This window comes from Mus pahari, chromosome 17, assembly GCF_900095145.1.
Source record: "Mus pahari chromosome 17, PAHARI_EIJ_v1.1, whole genome shotgun sequence".
In the NCBI taxonomy this organism is placed as follows: Eukaryota; Metazoa; Chordata; class Mammalia; order Rodentia; family Muridae; genus Mus; species Mus pahari.
The window spans coordinates 39,629,238-39,649,471 of record NC_034606.1 but is presented as its reverse complement, the minus strand read 5'-3'; the positions used below and the strand labels follow the sequence as shown (position 1 = coordinate 39,649,471).

At 56.7% G+C, this 20,234-nt stretch overlaps 1 protein-coding gene across 4 annotated transcripts in view; it reads right to left on the bottom strand.

Annotated features, from left to right (window-relative positions):
* Adgrb1 (adhesion G protein-coupled receptor B1) overlaps window positions 1–20,234 on the bottom strand; it is a 72,271-nt gene that overhangs the window by 12,152 nt on the left and 39,885 nt on the right. For all 4 annotated transcript variants that reach the window (XM_029547927.1, XM_029547930.1, XM_029547931.1 and 1 more), the window contains exons 18-24: window positions 13,017–13,158; window positions 7,197–7,300; window positions 5,747–5,849; window positions 5,042–5,192; window positions 4,384–4,453; window positions 3,064–3,130; window positions 1,338–1,423 (exon numbers count right to left, since the gene is read on the bottom strand). In XM_029547927.1, coding sequence (XP_029403787.1) covers window positions 1,338–1,423; window positions 3,064–3,130; window positions 4,384–4,453; window positions 5,042–5,192; window positions 5,747–5,849; window positions 7,197–7,300; window positions 13,017–13,158 — 723 coding nt within the window. The remainder of the gene's footprint in view (window positions 1–1,337; window positions 1,424–3,063; window positions 3,131–4,383; window positions 4,454–5,041; window positions 5,193–5,746; window positions 5,850–7,196; window positions 7,301–13,016; window positions 13,159–20,234) is intronic.

Genomic DNA, 20,234 nt, shown 5'->3' with positions numbered 1-20,234 from the left:
AGGCTGCCTGCAGCTGCTGACTGACAGACAGCACGCCTCAGTGTGGAGAGCAGTAAGATCTGAAGGAGGCTTTGCTATCTTTCCTCCTCCCACATAGGCACAGCAGATGTTATCACATGGGCTGCCCTCACAAGGAGAGCAGAAATAGACAGGCTGAGCTGTACGACAGCCCAGTCCAGGCATGCCCATGGGTGTGCGAGGGGGGCGTGCACGCACACAGCGGGAAGACGCCCCCTCATCTAGGCACTGGCCCAGGATACCCACAGCTGGGGTCTGACTCTAGCTCCCAGCTTTCCCCATCTCCTAAACCCCTGTTTACTCTGATAGGAGGGGGATATACACATGGAAGCTTGCCCTGTGGCTACTCTAATAGCAAATCAAGCAGGCCAGTGCTGGAGAGTCCAGGGGGACCTCCACATCTACAGCTTCAGCCACAGTTCAACCCACATGTGAGCTGGGTCTCAGACTCGGATGTTGGCCCACTCTTCTGGGGTGGACAGCCAGGCTGGGGCGAGAAGCCCAGGCCCAAGCTCTCCACCACAGAGGTAAACCCTGCACGCTGACAGTTCCCTAGCCGGCTCAAGAGCTCTAACCAGGACCAGAGTCCACCAGGCACCCAGGGAAGTCACCGGGCAGAAAAGGAGGAACCAGAAAAAAGAGAAGACAGTGAGAGACAGAGAAAGACACCAAGCAAGACAGGCACAGGGGGGAGGGGTGGGGGGAGGACCCCCCACAAAGACACCAGCACACCAGCTGCAGGATGTGGAAGGCTGGACAGGGAGAACGCTGGGCAGGGCAAGGCTACCACCCCAGTTTCCTGCGACCCTTTGAATGTCCCTGAGCCAAGGCAGCAGTGACTCCCCCCCACGCCCCGTGTCATCCCTCACTCCCAGGACAACCCACAGAGCAGGTGCCTGAGTAGTGTGGGAGGAGCCTTGTCCCATCTGTCCCTAGCTATCCTCCAGTGATGAAGGCACCAGATAGGCAAGGCCTCTTGAGGTGGGAGTCAGGGAACAGGGATGAGGGCTCCCAGCCTTGGGCCTGGGGTGTCCTCCCACCAGCCTGAGCCCAGTAGGGGGCGCGCTCTTTGAGAAATGAGCCTTAACAGTTTCTGGAGACTCTGCAGGGTCCCGCCTTGTTACAGGTCAGGTAGAGAGACGGGGGCACAGAGCAAAGCAGAGACCAACCGGCTAGAAAAAGCCTTTGTATTCTATGCCCCAGTTTCCCAGCCTGTTCCGGGACACCTGAACTGTCAGACTGGATTGGGGACTTCGTGGTGGGTGGGCTCTGGGTCTTTCCAGCCAAGAAGGGCAAGGTGCCAGGGCCACAGGGCCTACCCTGCCCGCTCCTTCAGCTTCTTGTCCGTGATGCCGTCCTTGGACACGAGCTTGTTGAACACCAGGATCCCGATCACCATGTTCACCTGCCGGGCAGAGGCAGGAGTGGGCCAGAGCCCGTGGGTGGCTAGATCAGCAGTGACCATGCCCAGAATGTCCACAGTCTTCTAAGGGTTCCTCATGTGCCCCCACGATTCAGACCCCAGTGCTGGCCAGGTGGGTCCATCCAGAGCCCCGTTCTCAACGTGCCCACACCACCAACACCCTTCCCCTGGCCCCTGATGATGGCAAGCTCCTAGTTGCAGGTGAGTCCTAGGGTCAAGGATGGCTTCAACTGGCTAATACTGGGTACCCCTTGCTCTTGATCTCCTCCGATCCCACTGACGCTCAGCCCCGTTAACAATATTCACTGGGTGCCTCCTGAGTGCTTCTTAGGTTGTCAGGTGTATCTTCCAAGCTGCTCACTGACTTACTATCCAAGATCAGAATCAGTCTCAAGTCCACTGTCAGAGCCTCCACGCCCTAGGACCCTGGCACCTTGCCTGTCTTTGATTATCTCTGCCAAGGTATGGAATAAGGGATAAGGTGTTGCTCAAATCTTTCTTCTCGTTCCACTTTGAGAGAATTCCTGAAGGCCTCGAGGTAATTACCTTTTTGTAGAAAAGCTTCCAGGACCTTGACCTGGCCCTAAGGGGCAAGGGGCAAGATAGGGAGATACTCTGGACTCTTGTGCCAGAGACCATGCCCAGAGAGGCTTAGGGGCTGACAGTTTCCATGACTCTGCAGTCAGGATTTCATGTGCAGGGCCTTGCTTCCTGGTGTGGCCCTGCCTCATAGCCTGCTGACCACATGGCTGGGTTGCAGGTATTCTAGGACTGGCTCCCCTCCTGCGATAGTCTCTGCTTGGCTGTCATAGGATGAGTGGTCAGGGTACAGGATCCTATGATGCAGCCCCTGGAGCCTGTTCTTAAATGGCACCTGTTCTGACCCAGCAGCTATCCTCAGGGGCACTGACCAGTTATAGCCACCTGGCCTTCCATCGGATGCCTTTGAGGAAGAAGAAGCAAGGATTCTGGCAGCCACCCAACTGTCTCTCCCCACCTACACACTCACCCCAGACTCGAGTCTCACACTCTGCAGGGTCAGTCACTCCTGGGCCACCTGTCTACCACACTGACTTGAGCCAAGCTCTCTGACCACCCCTCTCCCACAGAGAGAGTAAGCTGGGGTGACAAGAGAGAGAGCATCTACTCCCATGCTGAGCCAGGCCAGTCCTGGCTCAGGGCCAGCCCCCAGCTAGAGTTCTGGACTCCTCTCCAAATGGGCGTGTCAACTGAAGGACCAGGAAAAAACAAGGTCCCTCTGACACCAGGAAGCAAGCAACCTCAGGTCTTAGCACGCTGGGTGCTGACAGTTGTGGTGGACATGCATGACCCGAACCAAGTCTACTCAATCCCTGTAGCTTCAGCTATCCATCTGTCCGTCTGTCCCCACCTCATCAAACTCACAAAGACCTCCCAGCAGGTACGTATTCAATGCCCAATACCCAGGCAAGCCATGCTCATGGAGATAAGAGGGTGACAGGGTACCACACTGAGTGACTGGTGCGGGGTGACAGTGCTGCCACTGCTGGTGACCAGAGATCCCCCACAGGTCATCTAAGGGACAGGTAAGGACCCAGGGGTCCAGCCCGGGAGGTAGGGGAGGGGTAGGAGTGGGTCAGTACCAGCACAACTGCAGCCGCTGGTCCCACGAAGGCATACAAAAGTCCCCCCTCCAGGGAGAGCCAGCAACTGGGGAAGGAAACAAGCGGTCAGAAACCAGCAGCGCCATGCCCAAGAGAGAGTAGGCAACAAGTGTGTCAGGGAGAAGTGTATGAGCCCGGCAGCCATGGCAGAAATAGGGAAATTTGCACACACTTTTGTTTGTTTGTTTGTTTGTTTGTTTGTATCCCCAGGAGTCCCTATGCAGACACTGCTACCTCCAATTACGCATGGAGGTATGGCCCAGAGCAAGGGTAGGCCTCCTTAGAAGCCCTGGGGCTCCTCTCTGTTCTCTGTGAGTGGGGGCACTTCTGGCTCTTCTCCCAGAGTCTCTGGCAGACCCTGAATGAATGAGGTTCCTGTCCTAGGTCCCTAGCCCTAGGCTCCAAAGCCCCTGGACACCTTCCATGATAGCAGCACCCTAGAGCGGTGCTTCTCAGCCTTCCCGGTGCTGGGACCCTTTACTCCAGCTCCTCATGCTATGCCGACCCCAGCCACAAAATTACTTGGTTGCCACTTCGTAACTATCATTTTGCTAGTGTGGTGAATTGTAATGTAAATATCTGATATGTGGGGTATCTGATATGTGACCCCTACGGGGGCTGAGACCCTCTGGCTGAGAATCACTGACAGAGAGGGTCCTCTGCATGCCACAGACCTGTTCCCAGCTCTGGCCTGGGCACTCTAGCCAATGCTGCTAAACGCACCCCTCTTCATTCTTCAGAATCCCACCGGTGTCTTCGGCATGGCTCCAGCTCACCTCCCGGGAGCTTCCGAGTAAGTCAGGTTTGCTCTGACCCACCCGCTGATGGTTTCAGCCACCCAACTCCCAACTAGTGTGAGCCAACCAACCCTGCAGGTCTCTGTTCCCCTTTCTAGCTCCATCCTACGCCTGGGATCCTACACTGCCCGTGGAGCCCACTCTGCTTGAGATCAGTTGTTGTGGTCCCAGGGGCTTCATCTGTGAAACTGACTGACCCTTATAATGTTCACAGAGAGGGTGCATCTGCTGTTCTCAGGGGGTTTCCTCAACACTTCACACATGGAGAGGACGACCATAGGGGCTCATGGCCATCAAAGTCACCCACTGAGGAAGCAAGAGGCTCTGATGGCCCTGGGCATTCTTCTCATCTCCCTGGCCAGGCTGGACAGGACCTGATTGCTTGGGAGCGAGAAAGCTATCCAATGTCTCGCCCTCCTAAGCCTGGCTGATACAACTCCATCAAGGCTGGGCATGTCCTGGGTCTGCAGAACACCATCCCATCCCCACCTGCCCAACTCACTAGTTCATGGTGCTGTAACCCTTGGCCTTGGTGAATCCCACGGAGATGGCCACTACCAGTGCAGGGAGCCCTGGAAGAGGAGCAGAAGAACAGGGGTCAGTCCTGCCATCCCCTTTCCACGTGAGTTGAGGGAGGGACAAGCTGCATAAGGGAAGCCCCAAATGAGAGCAGTACTACAGGAAAGAGGTAGGCAGGGATGGGATGGTGCAGAACTGCAGATCAGGGGGCCAGGCTCGACCTGTTAACCACTCACTCTAATAGAAAGAGCATGTGTCCCAAGTACTATGAAAGGTACAGTATACTGTCATTGTCATCTGAATGCCTATGGGACTGGACCGGTTGGGCTGCATTTTCTGGCAACCTTATAAAGGAATGGCAGCTCAAAGGGAGAAGCCAGAATGGCAAATGGAGACTCTAGAAGACGCAGAAACAAGCAGGGGCCAGAACAAAAACGCCAAGAGCAGAGTTAGCCCATCAATCATCCCATCCAGGCTACCCATCCCCTGAGGGTTTGCCTAACCCAGTCCACTGCATACCGTCTCTCCAGCCGCATGTCCTCACTCCTCACTAGCCCCAGACCACTGCCCACCCTCACATACCCCAACACCCCTAGCCACAGTCCGCCCTCACCCCCCCCAACCCCAGCTCCCCTGCTCACCCCAGCCCAGGCAGAGAAAGCGTTTGCGGACGAGCCGGCTCCGGAGGCGGCCAGTGACGGCCATGTAGGATTGCCAGGCCTCGGTGAGCACCCAGCAGAATGAGGACAGGAAGAAGAAGTGCAAGAAGGCAGCCACCAGCGTGCACACAACCTGGGCGGGCAGGGGCCAAGGGGACTGGGCAGGTGCTCGAGGGCTCTCACCCATCCCCTATGTACATGTGGCAACAGATGGGAAAAACCTAGCACCCAATGACTGAGACCAGCCAAGTTCCTGGGCGGGAAGCAACCTGGTCCTCACCCTGAGATGGACCACTGGTGGGTCCCCCCACCCCCAGCTCCCAGCAAACTGGGCCCAGGAGTCCACTGAGAAGCCCCAGTCAGGTCTATTCCTGAGGGTCGGGGGTCAGGGGGAGTCACACCCCAAGACCCGCATCAAGTCACAGGCAAGGCCATTGCAACTGTGAGTTTCTACCATGGCACACAGCAGTGTCTGGTGCTAGACCTTCTCTCTGTCTCCAACACATTAGGGTGGCACGTGAAGACAGCCTCCCCCCCCCCCCAAAGCTTAGCCCCTGGGTCGCATTTGTCAGGACAGGGAATGGCGGTCACAGGGTAGGAGTGAGGAAGGGGTCCTAGGAAAGGCACATGGAGACCCTTACACTGAGCTGCCCAGTGCAAGGCAGGGCAGGGCAGGAGGCTGCCTACCTTGTTGCGGGTCTGGGTCTGCCCGATGAGGATGAGAGCATTAGAGGAGATGATGGACAGGCAGAAGTTGATGAGGATGACGGACCGCTCTGAGCGAATGTACCTGCGAGAGGGGTCAGGACCTGAGGTCAGCACTTCACAGGGACCACAGTCATGTGGTCTGCCTAAGAACCAGAGTTCCATTTCCTCCCTGAAATTACTGCCTGTCACCACCATCATCACCATCGCTACTGTCATTACGAAGCCCATCACTACCACCATCACCACCCCAATCCTCACCACCATCATCTGCACCTCCACTCTCACGTCTAGCATAACCATCACAACCTACGTCACCATCATCGTCACTACCACGGTCACCGTTATCACCACCATCATCATTTCATCTGTCCCCCCACTCCCTAACTGGCCATCGGGACGGTTCCTGTCTGCAGCTCACAGGGCACAGTGACGCCAGCGAGGCTCACTGAGAAAGGTGCTTTAAATCCCAAGATGCCTCCTGTCCAGGTCAGACTTGAGTCCAGCCTCTGAGCTGCTAAGAGACTGCAGAGGGAGTTCTATGGGAAGCATTCTGGATATTCTGTCTCTGGGAAGAACACAGAGGGCACCTGATGCTAGAGGCTGCCTTCCTCCCCAATCACATCAATCTCTTGTTGTTGCCTGCAGGCACTGACTGGCACATCAATTTCGATTATTGGCTACCATCATATGGGGTAGAGAATTGGAATAGCCAGCCACAGGGGCCAGCCATGGCTGCACGGGGAGTCCTAGAACAGCTCTGTGTACAATGACCTTGAATGTACCTCAGTGTAAACGACTGGGTGGGACTGGATGCTGGCGAGCAGGGAGGACGCCATCCTACTGGCTCATGCCTGTGGTTACATATACACATGTGCACTGACACACCTGTGACCTGGGTGAGCTCCTAATGCCTTCACCATAAGGGGAGTCACACAATGCAAGTCTCCTATATACACACTTGCCTGGAGTTTAGCCAGGCTATGCCACCCTATAACCTACACAGGGGCAGATAGGGCCTGCAGTGGACATGGTCCTGATGATCCTTGTAGCCTTGGGATCCTGACCCCAGGGAGTTTGCAGGCCCAGGTATGAGAGTACACGCGAATACTGGGTAGCCACAGGAACCCGAGTAAGCAAAGGCTAACTGCTCATTGTGCCCAGCTGGGGCCTGGGCTCAAAGTTGGTGGCTGTCAAGGAATGTAGTCAGGTGACAATAGGAACAAGAATCTGCATATTCAACATGTCCCCCCATTCTGCCTCTGTGGTCCCTGAGTGACCCAGAAAATCAGGAACCTGGAATGATAACAGAGATAGCATGGGACGAAGGGGTCAGCTGATCCAGAGTAGATGGTACAAGGGAAAAGAAGGGAGGGAGGGAGGGAGGGAGGGAGGGAGGGCTGAATCTCTGGCTTCTGGAGTGGGCACCTACCTCCACACAGACACGTAGATGATGACCAGCATGAGCAGGGTGAGGGAAGACACGCCACAGCCCACAATGAGCGTCACAGAGGGCACGGTCACCTTATCCATGGTCTGGGAAGCAGGGGAGACAAGGAATGAGACATGACCCATGATGAGCCAACAGAGATCTGGCCCAGGCCCCAGGCAGCCCCAGGGGTCTTGTGCTCTTCCACACCAGTCCTCTGACTTTCTCTGCTGGGCAGTTTTTGTCCCTGGCTGAAGACAAACCCTCACAAGTATAATGACAGTCACAGGTCACGTCTGGCAATAGTCCTCACCTCCTCCATGTCACAGCCCCGCAACTCCGGGAGGGTATGCCCCACATCACAGGTAGGGTGAGGGAGGCATAGACTCAGCCCTGTGCCCACAGTCAGCTCTGTGACTCTACACTGCCAGAGCCCAGGATGGTGTCTGTCCCCAGTTCCCACTATATCTAAACGGGCAGCCAGCCAACACCCCTAACTCCATGGCTACCCACCCCAACATTCTTCCCCCAGTTCCATTTCTCATCGCCTCGCCAAAGCTCCTCTTTTTGTCTTCCCCCTGCTCTCGTGGGGTACCTTGATTCACCTCCATAGCTTGATTGTCCCCTCCCCGCTTGGTTCAGGCCACTGGGCGGCCTTGTTTCCCTCTCAGAGTCTTTGTATGTGAGACTCGCTCTGCCCAAGACTCACTTCCCAACTCCACAAGACTAAGGCCTTGGTCCTTCTGATCTACCTGTGTAGGGGCAGGGCCCATAGACCCCACCATGCTCTACTACATGCCCAGTACAACCCAGAAACAGCAGGCTGGCCCGGCTCACACAAGGGAATGTTCACTGCAAATGATGACACAGACCATGGCTCATACCATAAGCCATGTGGTGTCCCAGGCCATAGTCATGGGATTAAGAGAGGAACCTCTGCACCATCACCCCAGCTCCTCATGCCCCCTTCCTTTCCCTCTTCCCAATGAAAAGAGGTCTGAGGAGGCCTAAGTAGGCTCTACCCCCAGGGTGACACGGACAATATGCTTAACACGCCCCGGCACCCACCTACCTGATCTACCTGATTCACATACAGATATACAATATATATATATATGCCTGGCACAAGCAGGAAGATTCCTGCTCTGGCTCTAACACCAAGCCTGCTTTTCATGCCTGCTGGGATTCTATGCTCCAGCCAAACCTACTCTGGAAAGAGACTGAACTTCTGCCGCAGGAGCCTCTAATTACCCTAGGCCCCTGAGCCTTGAAGGCGACCGGAGTGACCAGCCCTGTGACTCAGTCACCGCAAAAGTCTCTAGCCATAATGGCAAGTGGAGACATCACTACATCCACTACACTGAAACGTTGGACATCTTTCCCCGGGCAGGAGCCTTCTAGGATCAAACAGTCTTATCATACTTTCCTTTACCAGTGAAGAACCTGGGTCCCAGGTGAGGGGAGGCCAGGTGACTGGGACAGGTAGGGGTTGTGGCCAGCAAATATTCCAAAACTCTGGGCAGGTCACAGTCAATTGAGCAAGTGGCTCACACCCATGCCACGACTGACTCCACTTTCGACCTCTATGGCCATCTGCCTTGTCTGCCCTCATTAGGCCTGGCAGCCACCAGACACCCCTAGCCTGCTTGCTTCTCCCAACTGGCACTCATGAAAGCCTCAGCTCTGGATTCTGTGGGGTGGGGTGGGGGCAGCAGCAAGCTGTGAAGCAGGAGTGTCAAGAGAATGCCAGGCCTTATTAGGAGGGTCAGACTAGAGACCCCAAGGACAAGAAACAGACCCTAAATCCTAGAGAGAAGACAGGACCAGGCTGGCCCACTGTGGGACATCAGCTTTAATGCCAAGCTCGGCATGCCCGAGGGCCTTTGCACAGACTGTTCCCATCATCCATCACTGTCTTGACCTTCATGTGCCTAGCTCTTCTCTTAGCTGAGATGTCACCACCTTCTAGAGACCCTAGGAACACTCCGTCTGACCCAGCCTCAGGTTCTCTGCCTGTCGCTTTCTCTCAAGCGCTCTGAGCGACTCACCAATGGCGTGTCTCGGTTGCACATTACACAGTTACTGTTACTTTGCACCCTGTAAACTCCTGAGTCTCCAAATGGTCTACACACCTTGCCTCCTAAAGAGCAACTTCCGCCACTCAATGCCAGCTTCCTCCTGTTCCTGTCTCACTGTTATCTACGGCTCTGAACTACCCATAAAGTACCCCACCTCAGAGACTAAGTCACGTGATAACGGTACATATTCCTCCATTGCCCATCACCAATAACACATACTGAGTCTTGATCCCAGTCATATTTCCACTCTGCTTCTTGATCTGGTGCATATTCTGAGTACCGATATCAGGTAGACATCGAGCTTTGATCCTTATCATAGGCTGAGCTCTGGACATAGTCACATACTGAGTCCTGACTCTGGTCACAAGTTGAACTCTGACCGTGTACATACACACTAAGCCCTGATTCAGGTCACAGGCTGAGCCACAATCCTGGCCACACACTGAGCCCTGATCCTGGTTACACTCTGAACCCTGCCCCTATTCACACACTGAGCCCTGATCCTGGTTACACTCTGAGCCCTGACCAATCCCAGTTATGCTTTGAACCCTGTCCCTGATCATACCCTTGAGTGTAACCCTGGTTACACTCTGCTACCTGACCCTGCCACACCTTGGCTTGACCCTACTCACACACCTGCCCCTATCCTGGTCACATGCTGAGCCCTGATCCTGGTGACATACTCGGCCCCGAGTCAGGTTAAATGTTGGTACCAATCCTGGTTACTTACACACAGGATTAGGGCCTGGTCCCCGACCAGCTAAGTCTGAGACATGTCCCAGAAGCAACGACACCAACAGCTGGCCTCACATTGTGTTTACTACGGCCAGGCTGCGTCGGGCACCATAAACACACTGCCTAGTCCATCCACAAAGCTCAGGCAGGTGGTGCACCCCACTCACAGGTGTGACTCAGAGCAGTTACTCACCTCCCGCAGCCCCAGCCGCAGCCCAGCAGCATCTGCGCCCACACCCTGGCTCCCAGCCAGCTCCCCGCTCCTAGGTCTGTCTCCCTCATGGCATGCCTTGACCAGTTTGCAACCCTGGCTTTGAGTGTCACACACTCTACCTCCACCTCAGGTCCCCTGAGCCACTGTGTCTGGTACATTGTCTCTGCCCAGACTGAGATGCCTTCCAACTATCTGGTTCAGATAGTCTCGCTGTCGGCCAGGGAGAGGAACACCTGTCTCTCTCTGCAGCCACCTACCCCAGCTTTGGCCACCGCTCTGAAGCCAGACAGGTTGTCCATTGCTTGCTTATTCCTGCCAGGGTCTCGTCTCCCCTGCTGGTCTCTGCCCTGTCTCGCCTGTCTTCCCTTCCCTTGGTATGAAGCTAAGCTCTCCCTCACACCCTGTCTACTTTGTCTCTCCTGTCCTGTGCTCCATGCCTCTCTCACATCCCGCACATCCCTGGCAGCCCTGTGCCTTTCTCACCTAAATGGAATAGCTGTCACCTGCTACCCCTAGCTAGGCTTGTGAACTTCTGTGTGCCCCCAGGACCTCACGTCAAACCTCCTCTTTACAAACTCCTTCTAGATGCTGCTTTCGGGGAAGGAGGATCCTGCCTGTTTCCAGGTCTCCCGATCTCCCTACAGGGCACCAACCAGGTTCTGCCTAAGCCCCCAGTCCTGAGCATTCAAATGTCAGCTTGGGCCAAGTAAGCTAGCTAAAGGTCAGGAAGACCTTAACAGGAGCACTTTCTGGACCCTCCCTACCTTCCAGCATCTTAAGTGGGGTCTCACCCCTACGGAAGCCAATCTGGGTGAGATAGGAGGGGTAGGTAGAAAGGAAAGAAAGACCAAAAGGAGACCTGGTAGGAGGTAAACAGAAACCACACCCACAATAGTCGTCTGCCCACCTCCACTCCCTGCTCAAGCTCCGCACTAAACATAGACTGCTTTCAAGGGAGTCCTGCAGTTAGGAGGGCGGGTTGCTATCGCATCACACAAGGGAAAAGGCTCCAGGAGGTACCACCTGGCTCTGAACTCAGCTTCTGGGGCCTGGCTTGGGCTACAGAGACTGGGAGCTCTGAGAGGACGCCCTGCAGAGACACTGTTTTGTGACCACTGACCTGATAAGCAGAAGCCCCCAGAGCACCCATGGATTTCTGCCACACAAAGCAGAGCTGGGGACAGTCCATCTGCTCCTCCCTGTCAGGGTGGCCTCATTCTCCCTGTCCCAGGCACTTATCATGGTCAGCTCAACCTGTGAAGGCTCCACACCCAAACCCTCTGCTCCCTCCCTGCATCAGGAGCGTCACACCAGCTATGGCTGATCCAGGGGTCCAGCTCACAACAACAGTGCTCTTCCCTAAGGACAAAGGACCCCCTCCTTTTTACAAGGGGAACTGAGACTCTAACAGACAGAAGGCCGATCCAGGATAGTGCCATGTGTAAGAAGCAAGCCCATTTTTTCCAGTCTTCGACTCCGATCTCCTACAGCCCAATCTTAGGCTGGAACAAAGGAAGTAGGGACATGGCCTCTGCATGGCCCTGTTCTGGTCCTACTTCCATGTCCTGAGGCACAGCAACATAGGAGCCCAGGCTAGACCTATGATGCCCAGGTCGGCCTCTGGAAGTCCTGGAATGAACATGCAATGGCCATCTATACAGAAGTCACTTCTTGCACGGAGTTTCTAGGGTGGCCCCAGCCATTGCCCTCGTCTTGCCCACAGACTTTTCAATATAAGCAGTCCTTCTGAAGGATCTGTCCAGTTGGAAGGCACATGGGACCCAGACTCACAATGGGACCCGGAACTGGCCCTTCTTGGCCTCAGATTCCATGACTATCAAAGAGGAGTTTGGTAGCAACTATTGAGGTCCCTCTGGTTCTGAGCATCCATGAGACCCCAGCTGACACAGTATGCCCTCCTCGCTTTCGGAGAATAAGAAGGTGGCCAAGCATCTACATGGAGTTTGGGCTCTCAGAGGGCCAAGATCTGTCTGCCCACATCCAGGAGAGCCAAGTCCTCTCCCCAGAGTCCTTCATTCCAACCCTGGGGCCCCTTCCACAAGAGTGCTGGGCTGGGCCAGGGGCCAGGTCTCAGACCCTGGCTCTTTCCCTTCCTGGGCCAGTCTGTCCCAAGAACTCTGCAGCTCCAGTCCCTACCCCCACTCTCCTGGCCTTCTTGAGGCTGTAGAGACAGGAAAGCCCACCAGTCTAGAGGGCTGGGCCAGCACCCAGAGCCCCAGGCAGCAAGCTGGCCTGAGATGCTGTCACCATAGAAACCAGCAGCCCCCACAAGAATCACAGGAACAACAACAAAAAAAAGGAGGCCCCTGAGACCATGGGGCCTGTCTAGGGACTTGGGCCAGGCCCAGCAGCCTCAGCCACCCCCAGAACCCTGCCTGGGGACACAGCCACCTCCGCAGCTCAGGCTCCACAGGGGCGGGGGCAGGCAGAAGCGCTGTGCGAAGGAGCTCCTCTTCTCGGTTCTCTGGCAAAGCTAAGCGAAGGGGTCCACAGGCCCGCCTCCCAGCCCCAGCTTAAGGTCTCCAAGGCCCTAGGCCTCCAAGGAGAGTGGAGACAGGACCCACCTAACAATCACTTCCTGAGGGTCTCTTAAACTCCACACTGCCACCCACCAGGCTCCCACTCACCATCTCCAGGACTTCAACGGGACACTGTGGCTGCCAGGCGCTGAGACCCCTGGTGGGGAGCCGGGCCTGGCCCTGCGCCTCCCGCCCGCCCGCGCTCACGTCCCCGCCCGCGTCCCGCGCCCCGAGCCCCCCGCCGCCCGGGTCTCACCGCGTCGGCGCTGAGCTGGGCTAAGATGGCGAAGGTGGAGAGCCGGTCACACAGGCAGCGAGTCCGGAGGGCATCGAGGGGCACCGTGCGGCAGCCGCGCCACGACCAGGGCCCGAGCTGCGGGGGGGCGGAGGAGGAGGGTCTGCGGGCGGCGGGACGGGAGACAGCGTCAGCGGCGGCGCGCGGGCCCCTCGCCCGCCCGGCCCGGCCCGGCCCGCACCTGCGCCCGCCGCGCGACCGCCCCGCCGCCAGGACCCGCCGCCCCGGCGCCCATGGCCGCGCTCTGCACCGCCCGCCGCGCGCTGGAGACGCGGAGCGCGGCCCGCGGGAGCGCGGGCCGCGGGAGCGGCGGGAGGGAGGCGGGAGCTGGCCCGGGGCCCGGCCGCCCCGCCCGCCAGCTTGCCCGGCCGCGAGCCCGCGCGAGCCCGAGGCCCCGGCGCGGGGGCGCGCGAGGGGCCGCCCCGGAGTACCCCAGCCTCACAGCCCGGGGCTCTTCGGAGCTGGTGACCTTGGGATGGCTCCATCCCGCGCGGCCGCGCGGCTGCATCCTCCAGGACCGGCCGCCAGGGTATCTGCGGCTCCAAGTCCCGGACTAGCACAGCCCTCCCTGCAGGGAGCTGGCCAGCTGCTGGAAACTTCCCTCTGCGCGCTGACCCTGGCCCCTCCTGCTGCCTCCAGGCCTCCGCTGGCCCCATTTCAGTTAAGCAAAGTGCTAGCTAGCTATGTTCTGGGTGCACCAAGATCTGAAGGATTCCAGCAAATATCCCCCCTCCTCCTTTTTCTACCTCCCCTGGGGCCTACCAGGCAGTTCTCTGAACAGAAAGTTGCCAGCTTCCATCCTTCACCCTCTGGCCCTGGGGTTGAGCTTGCCCTGCAGGAAGTGCCAGGGGGCACCTTTTTGGAACTCAGTCTTGTTCCTGTTCCAGAAGCAACCCCCACCCCCACCCCCATGATTTGGACTAATGAGAGTCGCAGGTGGGAGTGATCTCTTGAACCCAAGGCCAGGAAGGCTTTATCCTTTCCCAGCCCAAGGCTTTGGGAGGCCAGCCAGATGTCCTCTTTGTGCACTCAGGAAGCCTTTAGGCTGTAGCTTCCATTCCTAGCCAGAATGATGGCTTGAGGCCCTTTTCCAGGCCCCCTCCACAGTGCCAGTGAAGACTATAAAATCCATAGACAGGAATGGGCCTGCCTATCTACACCTGTGGTGGGTTTTCTTTGTCGGGTTGCTTTCCCTGGTGGCATTGGACAACTTCCCTGTGCACAGCCCTGACCAACCCATAGTCCCGACTGCACATACATACTAAGAATGAAAAGACTAGCACCTCTGCTGCATCCTACCTGCAGGAGCACAGTTATTCCTGCCCCCCCCCCGCCTCAGTTTCCTTGTCTCTAAAGAGGGGAGGGACCCCCAACACAGCGCAGCACTGCACAACTCAGTGCCTGACTGGAACGCATGCTGGCAGCCAACAGCAGCCTTAGCTGTCAGGAGTCTAAGGCTTTCCCTTAATCCCCAGTGACTCCTTCCTTCCTTCCCCCTCTTCTCAACAACCCAGTGAGTCAGGCCCAGGGAGATAGGACCCGCAGCATCTGCATCTCCCTCTCGGTCCCTCTGCCCCTCAGAAAGAATGACTCCAGAGAAGCCTGGCAGGTTACGAACTAGCCCAGGGGCTGCAGCGCTGCTCTGGGCGTTGGGGGTTCCTCTCCATCCCCTATGCTGGTTACCTCACTCTGAGAGATGCAGTGCACGCCGAACTACAAGGCTCCTGGCCCATGATTGCCAGGATTTGAGGCCCAAAGTTTGAGAAAAGGCCCTCCAATGCAGAAGTTTTGCCCTCAGGAAAGTCTCTAAACCTTGAGACCCTGTCCCATCAGAACTTTGCCTGTCCCCAAAGGGCAGCCACAGTATCAACTCCAGGGAACGGAGAGGACCACTACTCAAGTACCAGCCTGTTACCCTGCACAGCCAGCACTATAAGTCCCTGGTTATAGCCCAGGACAAACATATATTATCCCCACTAGAGAAGACTACAGATCCTACTGGGAAGGACCTAGGGTACAAAGAGAACAGGAAAGGAAATGTGGGCTCCCCCAAAAGCCCCTTGCTCTGAACAGCACCCCAGATTCGCCACCATCCCTAGAGGTTTTCCAAGATCAGACTTGTGTGCCAGACATGCCTCTGGCTACCTCTACCTCCCCCTCCAGGCCCACCCTTCAGGTCAGGAGCCATGGTGTCTTGGCTCTCACGGTACCCACTCTCAGGGTTAGGAGTGACAAAGGGACAGTCTCACGCCACAGACGACAGACCAGACACAGAAGGCCAGCACAGACTAACAAATGTCATCGGCATACACACATTCCAAGAAAGTCCTGTGTGCTGGGCCAGCATGCCACCGCTGGCCTGACCATGTTGTTGGCCAATGGGACCCTGAGATCTCAGCTAACCTACCTGCCTGACGGTTGCTGGGAAGATTCAGAGGAATAGCACCCTGAGGCAGGGTGAGGGAAACGAGGCTGGCGGCCTGACAGCCTCGCAGATACCCACTGGGCGCCAGGCTGACTAGTGCTGGCCACCACTGGGAGACCGCCAGCCTGAGAGCCAGAGAGGCCCAGGATCTCTGCTTTAGCACCAATTAGCTTAGCCTCCCAGGGGCAGGGGAGGAGTGGCTGCCGCCTTACCCAGATGAGGGTCACCAGGGCCAGACTCTCCAGTTCCAGTCTGTGGGAGGCAGGGAAGGTACCTGTGTGGGCCCAGAGACCCAGCCAGCCAGCCGGGCTTGGCATGGAAAAGGGGGCAGAGCTAACCTCTGTAAGCTGCCCAGACTGCCATATGGGCCCGCCTCTGCCTGCCTACCTCTCTAGTCAAGTGCCGCCACGTGTGTTAGGAGTACCGTGGGCACCCCACGTGCCGCCCAGGGACAAGTCCTCTCCTCACCTCCCTCCCCAGCTTCCGCTCTGCTCTGAGGCACCTGTGCGTTTCATCTTCCGTTCTCTGCTGCAGCCCTCGGGTCAGCTTTGTAGACGCTGAAAGGAAGCTGTAGGGGTGCGGCTGACCACACAGCAAGAGGGCAGCGGGGCCTAGATTCCAGCTTTTCTCCACTGCTGCCCCCCAGCTGTCCCCATCTGAACCCTGGCTGAAAGTAGATCTGATCAGGCCCCTTTCAGCAACCCAGAATCCCAGATGGGCCCCAAGCCAGGAGGAGAACTCAGTCTGAGAAGCCATGGAGGAGCTACCCCCAAAGCCCTGGACCACAGGCCTTTCAGCACAAGTTGGAGGTTGCCCTAGTCGGTGGACTCTTGTACTTCTGACACCCTACCTGTTGAAGGTGGGAGAAAGCCCCCATCCCCCCTTTCATAAAATTTGGGGTTCTGACATCTGGAAGTTCTTCCCCAAGCCTCACTGAAAGCCACCCTGCTGTGAGAATCTCTACTCACACAGGCACACACAGCACACACAGGCATCCCTTTCTCCCTTGCTTGCTGCTCCCACAGTGGAAGCTGTTGCCACCTGTCCTCTGGGCCTCAGAAATGTGACCTGGGTCATCCAGCCGGGCCCCTATCCTGAACCAGGACTAAGGAATCTGGGACAGTCATACCTGCTCCCCCACCCACCATGTCCTGGCAACAGATCCAGAACTTGGGAAGGAGCTGGACCAGCGACACCTTTCTGGACAGAGACCAGCAAGAAATCATAACAAGGAACCCCATCATCCTGTGTAGGTGGAGGCCTGCAGCCCTCAGACGGGTCCCAGGGTGGACCTGGATACTGCCCATCTCTATGCCACTCATGACCTTTCTCCATTATGGGAATTCTATCTGGCTCCTGCCGCGATGCCCAATGATATACATGTCGCCACACATGGCCCTGGAGGCAACTCCCTGTCCCATCACTCCACCTCTAATGACCCCCTGGCCTGATTCAACTTCCTCTACCCCAGGCACAGGTTCTGACAGGTCACCGTCACCCCCTAACTAGCAGGCATGTTTGTAGGGTAGGGTATCCAGTACAGACCCCAGGCAAGGAAGGCAGGCAGGAAGGATAAAGGCCCAGCAAGGCTCTGTGGATGCCACTCATTCACTCTGTCCATGGGAAGTGTGTCCATTCCCTGCTTCCCCAGCGCCTGCACATGCTGGTCACCTGCCCTAGCAGCCTCTGTCAGGGTGGTTGCCTCCCGCTGGCCTGGCCCTCCAAGGGGACCTGCTGGGGATCTACCACTATCACCTGGCTTCTGCGTCCCAGCTCAGCCTCAGCCCCGCTGTCTACATGACCTCCTAAACCATCCTCTGCCCGAAGAACTTCCCAGGCTCTATCCTCACACGAATCCAAGGCCATATTGCTCCCCACAGAACTACAGGACCATTGGGGACTGACCCCAGCCACACCAGCCAAGAACCTTAGCTCTATGTCGCTCTCCCTAAACCTGGGAGCAGCCACAACTCCCATTGCAGCCTCTGAGCCAATGTAGCCCCCTACTTCATTTCACCCTCAGCTCCAAGAGCAGAGTCACAACCCTATCCCCAGGTCCCAGGGACAGTGGTACAAAAAAGACATTCATTACCAATTGACTGCCTAGCATCCCCTCCCCTCCCTCCCCCCCGTTACAGGCACCTCCAGTAGTGTCCAAAATAGGTGGCCCCAACAAATTAGGAAGACCCTGAGGGGACATCCCTGCAGCTGGCCACACACGCAGCTTCTGATTTTGCTCTCCTCGTACCTGCCAGCCCAGGAGAAATGAACCTCTGTTCTTGACCCTACCTCACTCGGAGCCGAGCTACCTGTTAGGCAGCGGGTAGGCAGTTACCTGTACTTGTTCTGAGAACGATAGATTCTTCAGGGCCTGTGTGTTTGAGGAACATGAGGGGACAGTATGCAGAGAGTGCATGGAGCCCACCACCCACCCACTGAGCAAGGGCCTTCGCTGCATCGTGATGCCTCCCGCCAGCCCACGAGCAGGTGCTATTATAGGACTGCGCCTGTCGGGGTCCCCTTGGATCTGATGGGCTAATTCACACCCCAGTATGAATGACTCATAGGGTGTCCACCCACAGGGTATAAAACAGCCAGGAGTGGGCACAGTGCACTCCACTGGGGGATCTTAGGCTCTGGGCAGGGGTGGGACTGAAGCTCCTGCAGTTGAGGGGTTCTCAACTGGGCCTTTGAGAAACCCTCACGAGCCAGCCTCTATCTGCACCCCAGAAATCAACTCCCCTGATCCATCTCCATCCCAGGTCTCAGCCTGTTTAGTCACACCTCCTCCATCAGGTGTGCCCATTTCCCAGAGCCATCTACCGACTTCTCGCTTCGCATCAAGATGGCTGCTGCTGGCTCCAGAAGACCAGATGTGCAAGCTCTTTGTCTTTTCTTCCCATGAGGAACTGATCACTATGCCCAGCCTCGGGGCTATTCCACCCTGCCGCTGAGCTGGCGCCCCTCCTGTGCTGTTTCTGAGACTCTAGTCCAGGCCTGGCTTTCTGAGATCCAAACACCTGGAGTCTGGTGCCCTTGCCTATAGAGATGCGGCCATCTGAGCCCTTCTTTGCATCTCAGATCTGTGCAGAGCCTTGGGGGCTTCTCCTGTTCCTCCCACCCAGACGCTAGTCTCTTCTCTCCTACCTGGCGCCAGACACTGCACTGGGGCTTCTGGTCTCAGACTGTCCCTCTCTATGCCTAGTGGCTCCTCTCAGGTTACCAGGCAGGGCACATGGGTCATGGCTGTCTGACGGACAGAGTGGGGGAACCTGAGGAGAGTGAACAATGGCTCCACAGTCTGGCAAAAACAACCTGTCCTGGAGAACAGGGTCCTACTGGCTGCACCTGGCTCAGAAAGGTGCCTGATGCCCAACCTGAGCCCTTGTCTCTCTCTCCTAGGTTCTTGTCTATGGCTCCTACAGACACATCCACTGGCCTGTCACCTTCCTGCCAGTCAAGAGGCTACTGTCCAGATGCCACAGCCCTCAAACCCTATTGTTTTGATGACAGCTGGGCACTGGGCACTCCTGGTATTCCCTTAGGTCCAGATGATCCATACCCCATGGCCACCATACCCAACCTAACCTCACCTACAAGACATCTTTCCAGACTTCCATGTGTAAGCCTTCCTCTCCTACTTGTCCTATCATGTCCATATGGTAACTCCAGACTTACCCCATGAAGAAGGGAACGAATACCCATTGGGGACCTGAAAATCTTCCCAGATCCAGCCCCCTCCCACAATACCTATACCCACCACCAAAACATTGAAAAAACACAAGGCCAGTAGCATCTGCAGTCATTATTTACCACATTCCTACTCCACCTACTCCAGTATACTCCACCACCTCTGCCACTGCTTCCATGTTACCAAAACCACCTCCATGACTACCACTATATCCCCACTACCGTGTCCTCATCCCTCCCCCCATGGCTACCACTGCCATCACTGCCACCTCCACGGCCCTTGTCACATCACCATAGCCACCATGGCATCACTACCACCTCCACGACCACCCCTGCACCAACTTTATGCCCCCCCGCCCCCCTCACCTGGTCACCACATCTCTGATCCCACCTCCATACCCACCACCTCATCACCAACACCATCCCACCTCCGTAACCACTGTCACGTCATGACACCACCTCCATAGTCACTGCCGATACTCCTTTCATGGTCACTACCATGATCTGAGACACGCCTCCCTCTGTGGCCACCATCATGTAACAGCTGTCACCTCCGTGGCCAGCCCCACATTGCCAGCATGCCTCTTACATCAAGTCCATCACCTCTGCCATCATCAGCATCATTTCACCAGGACCTTCAATCACCCCATGATGACCACTCCCGTCGCCAACAGAAGCACTGCTGCCATTATTACCGCCATCCTGTTATCGACACAGCCCTCCACAGCGCCATCACTCCCATCCACAACAGCTATTATGACTGATGGTACATCACTCACCGGCAGCAGCAGCCTCAGATTCACCAGCAGCAGTAGTGAAGATCACAGAGCCAGGACCACCACCATCCTGTTACCAGCCCCTCTCTCGCCACCCCATTCTCCACTGCTCCTATTCAGTGTACTAGCTCCCTCTCAACATAGACATTACCCAGCCTTCCTCCTCCCTCATCACCGCATCCTCAGGCCACCACCAGCATCACCTACACCAGCACAGATGCCATCACCATGTCCACAAGTGCAGCCCGCAGCGTGTATCAACAATACTGGGACCATCTGCACCAGCCA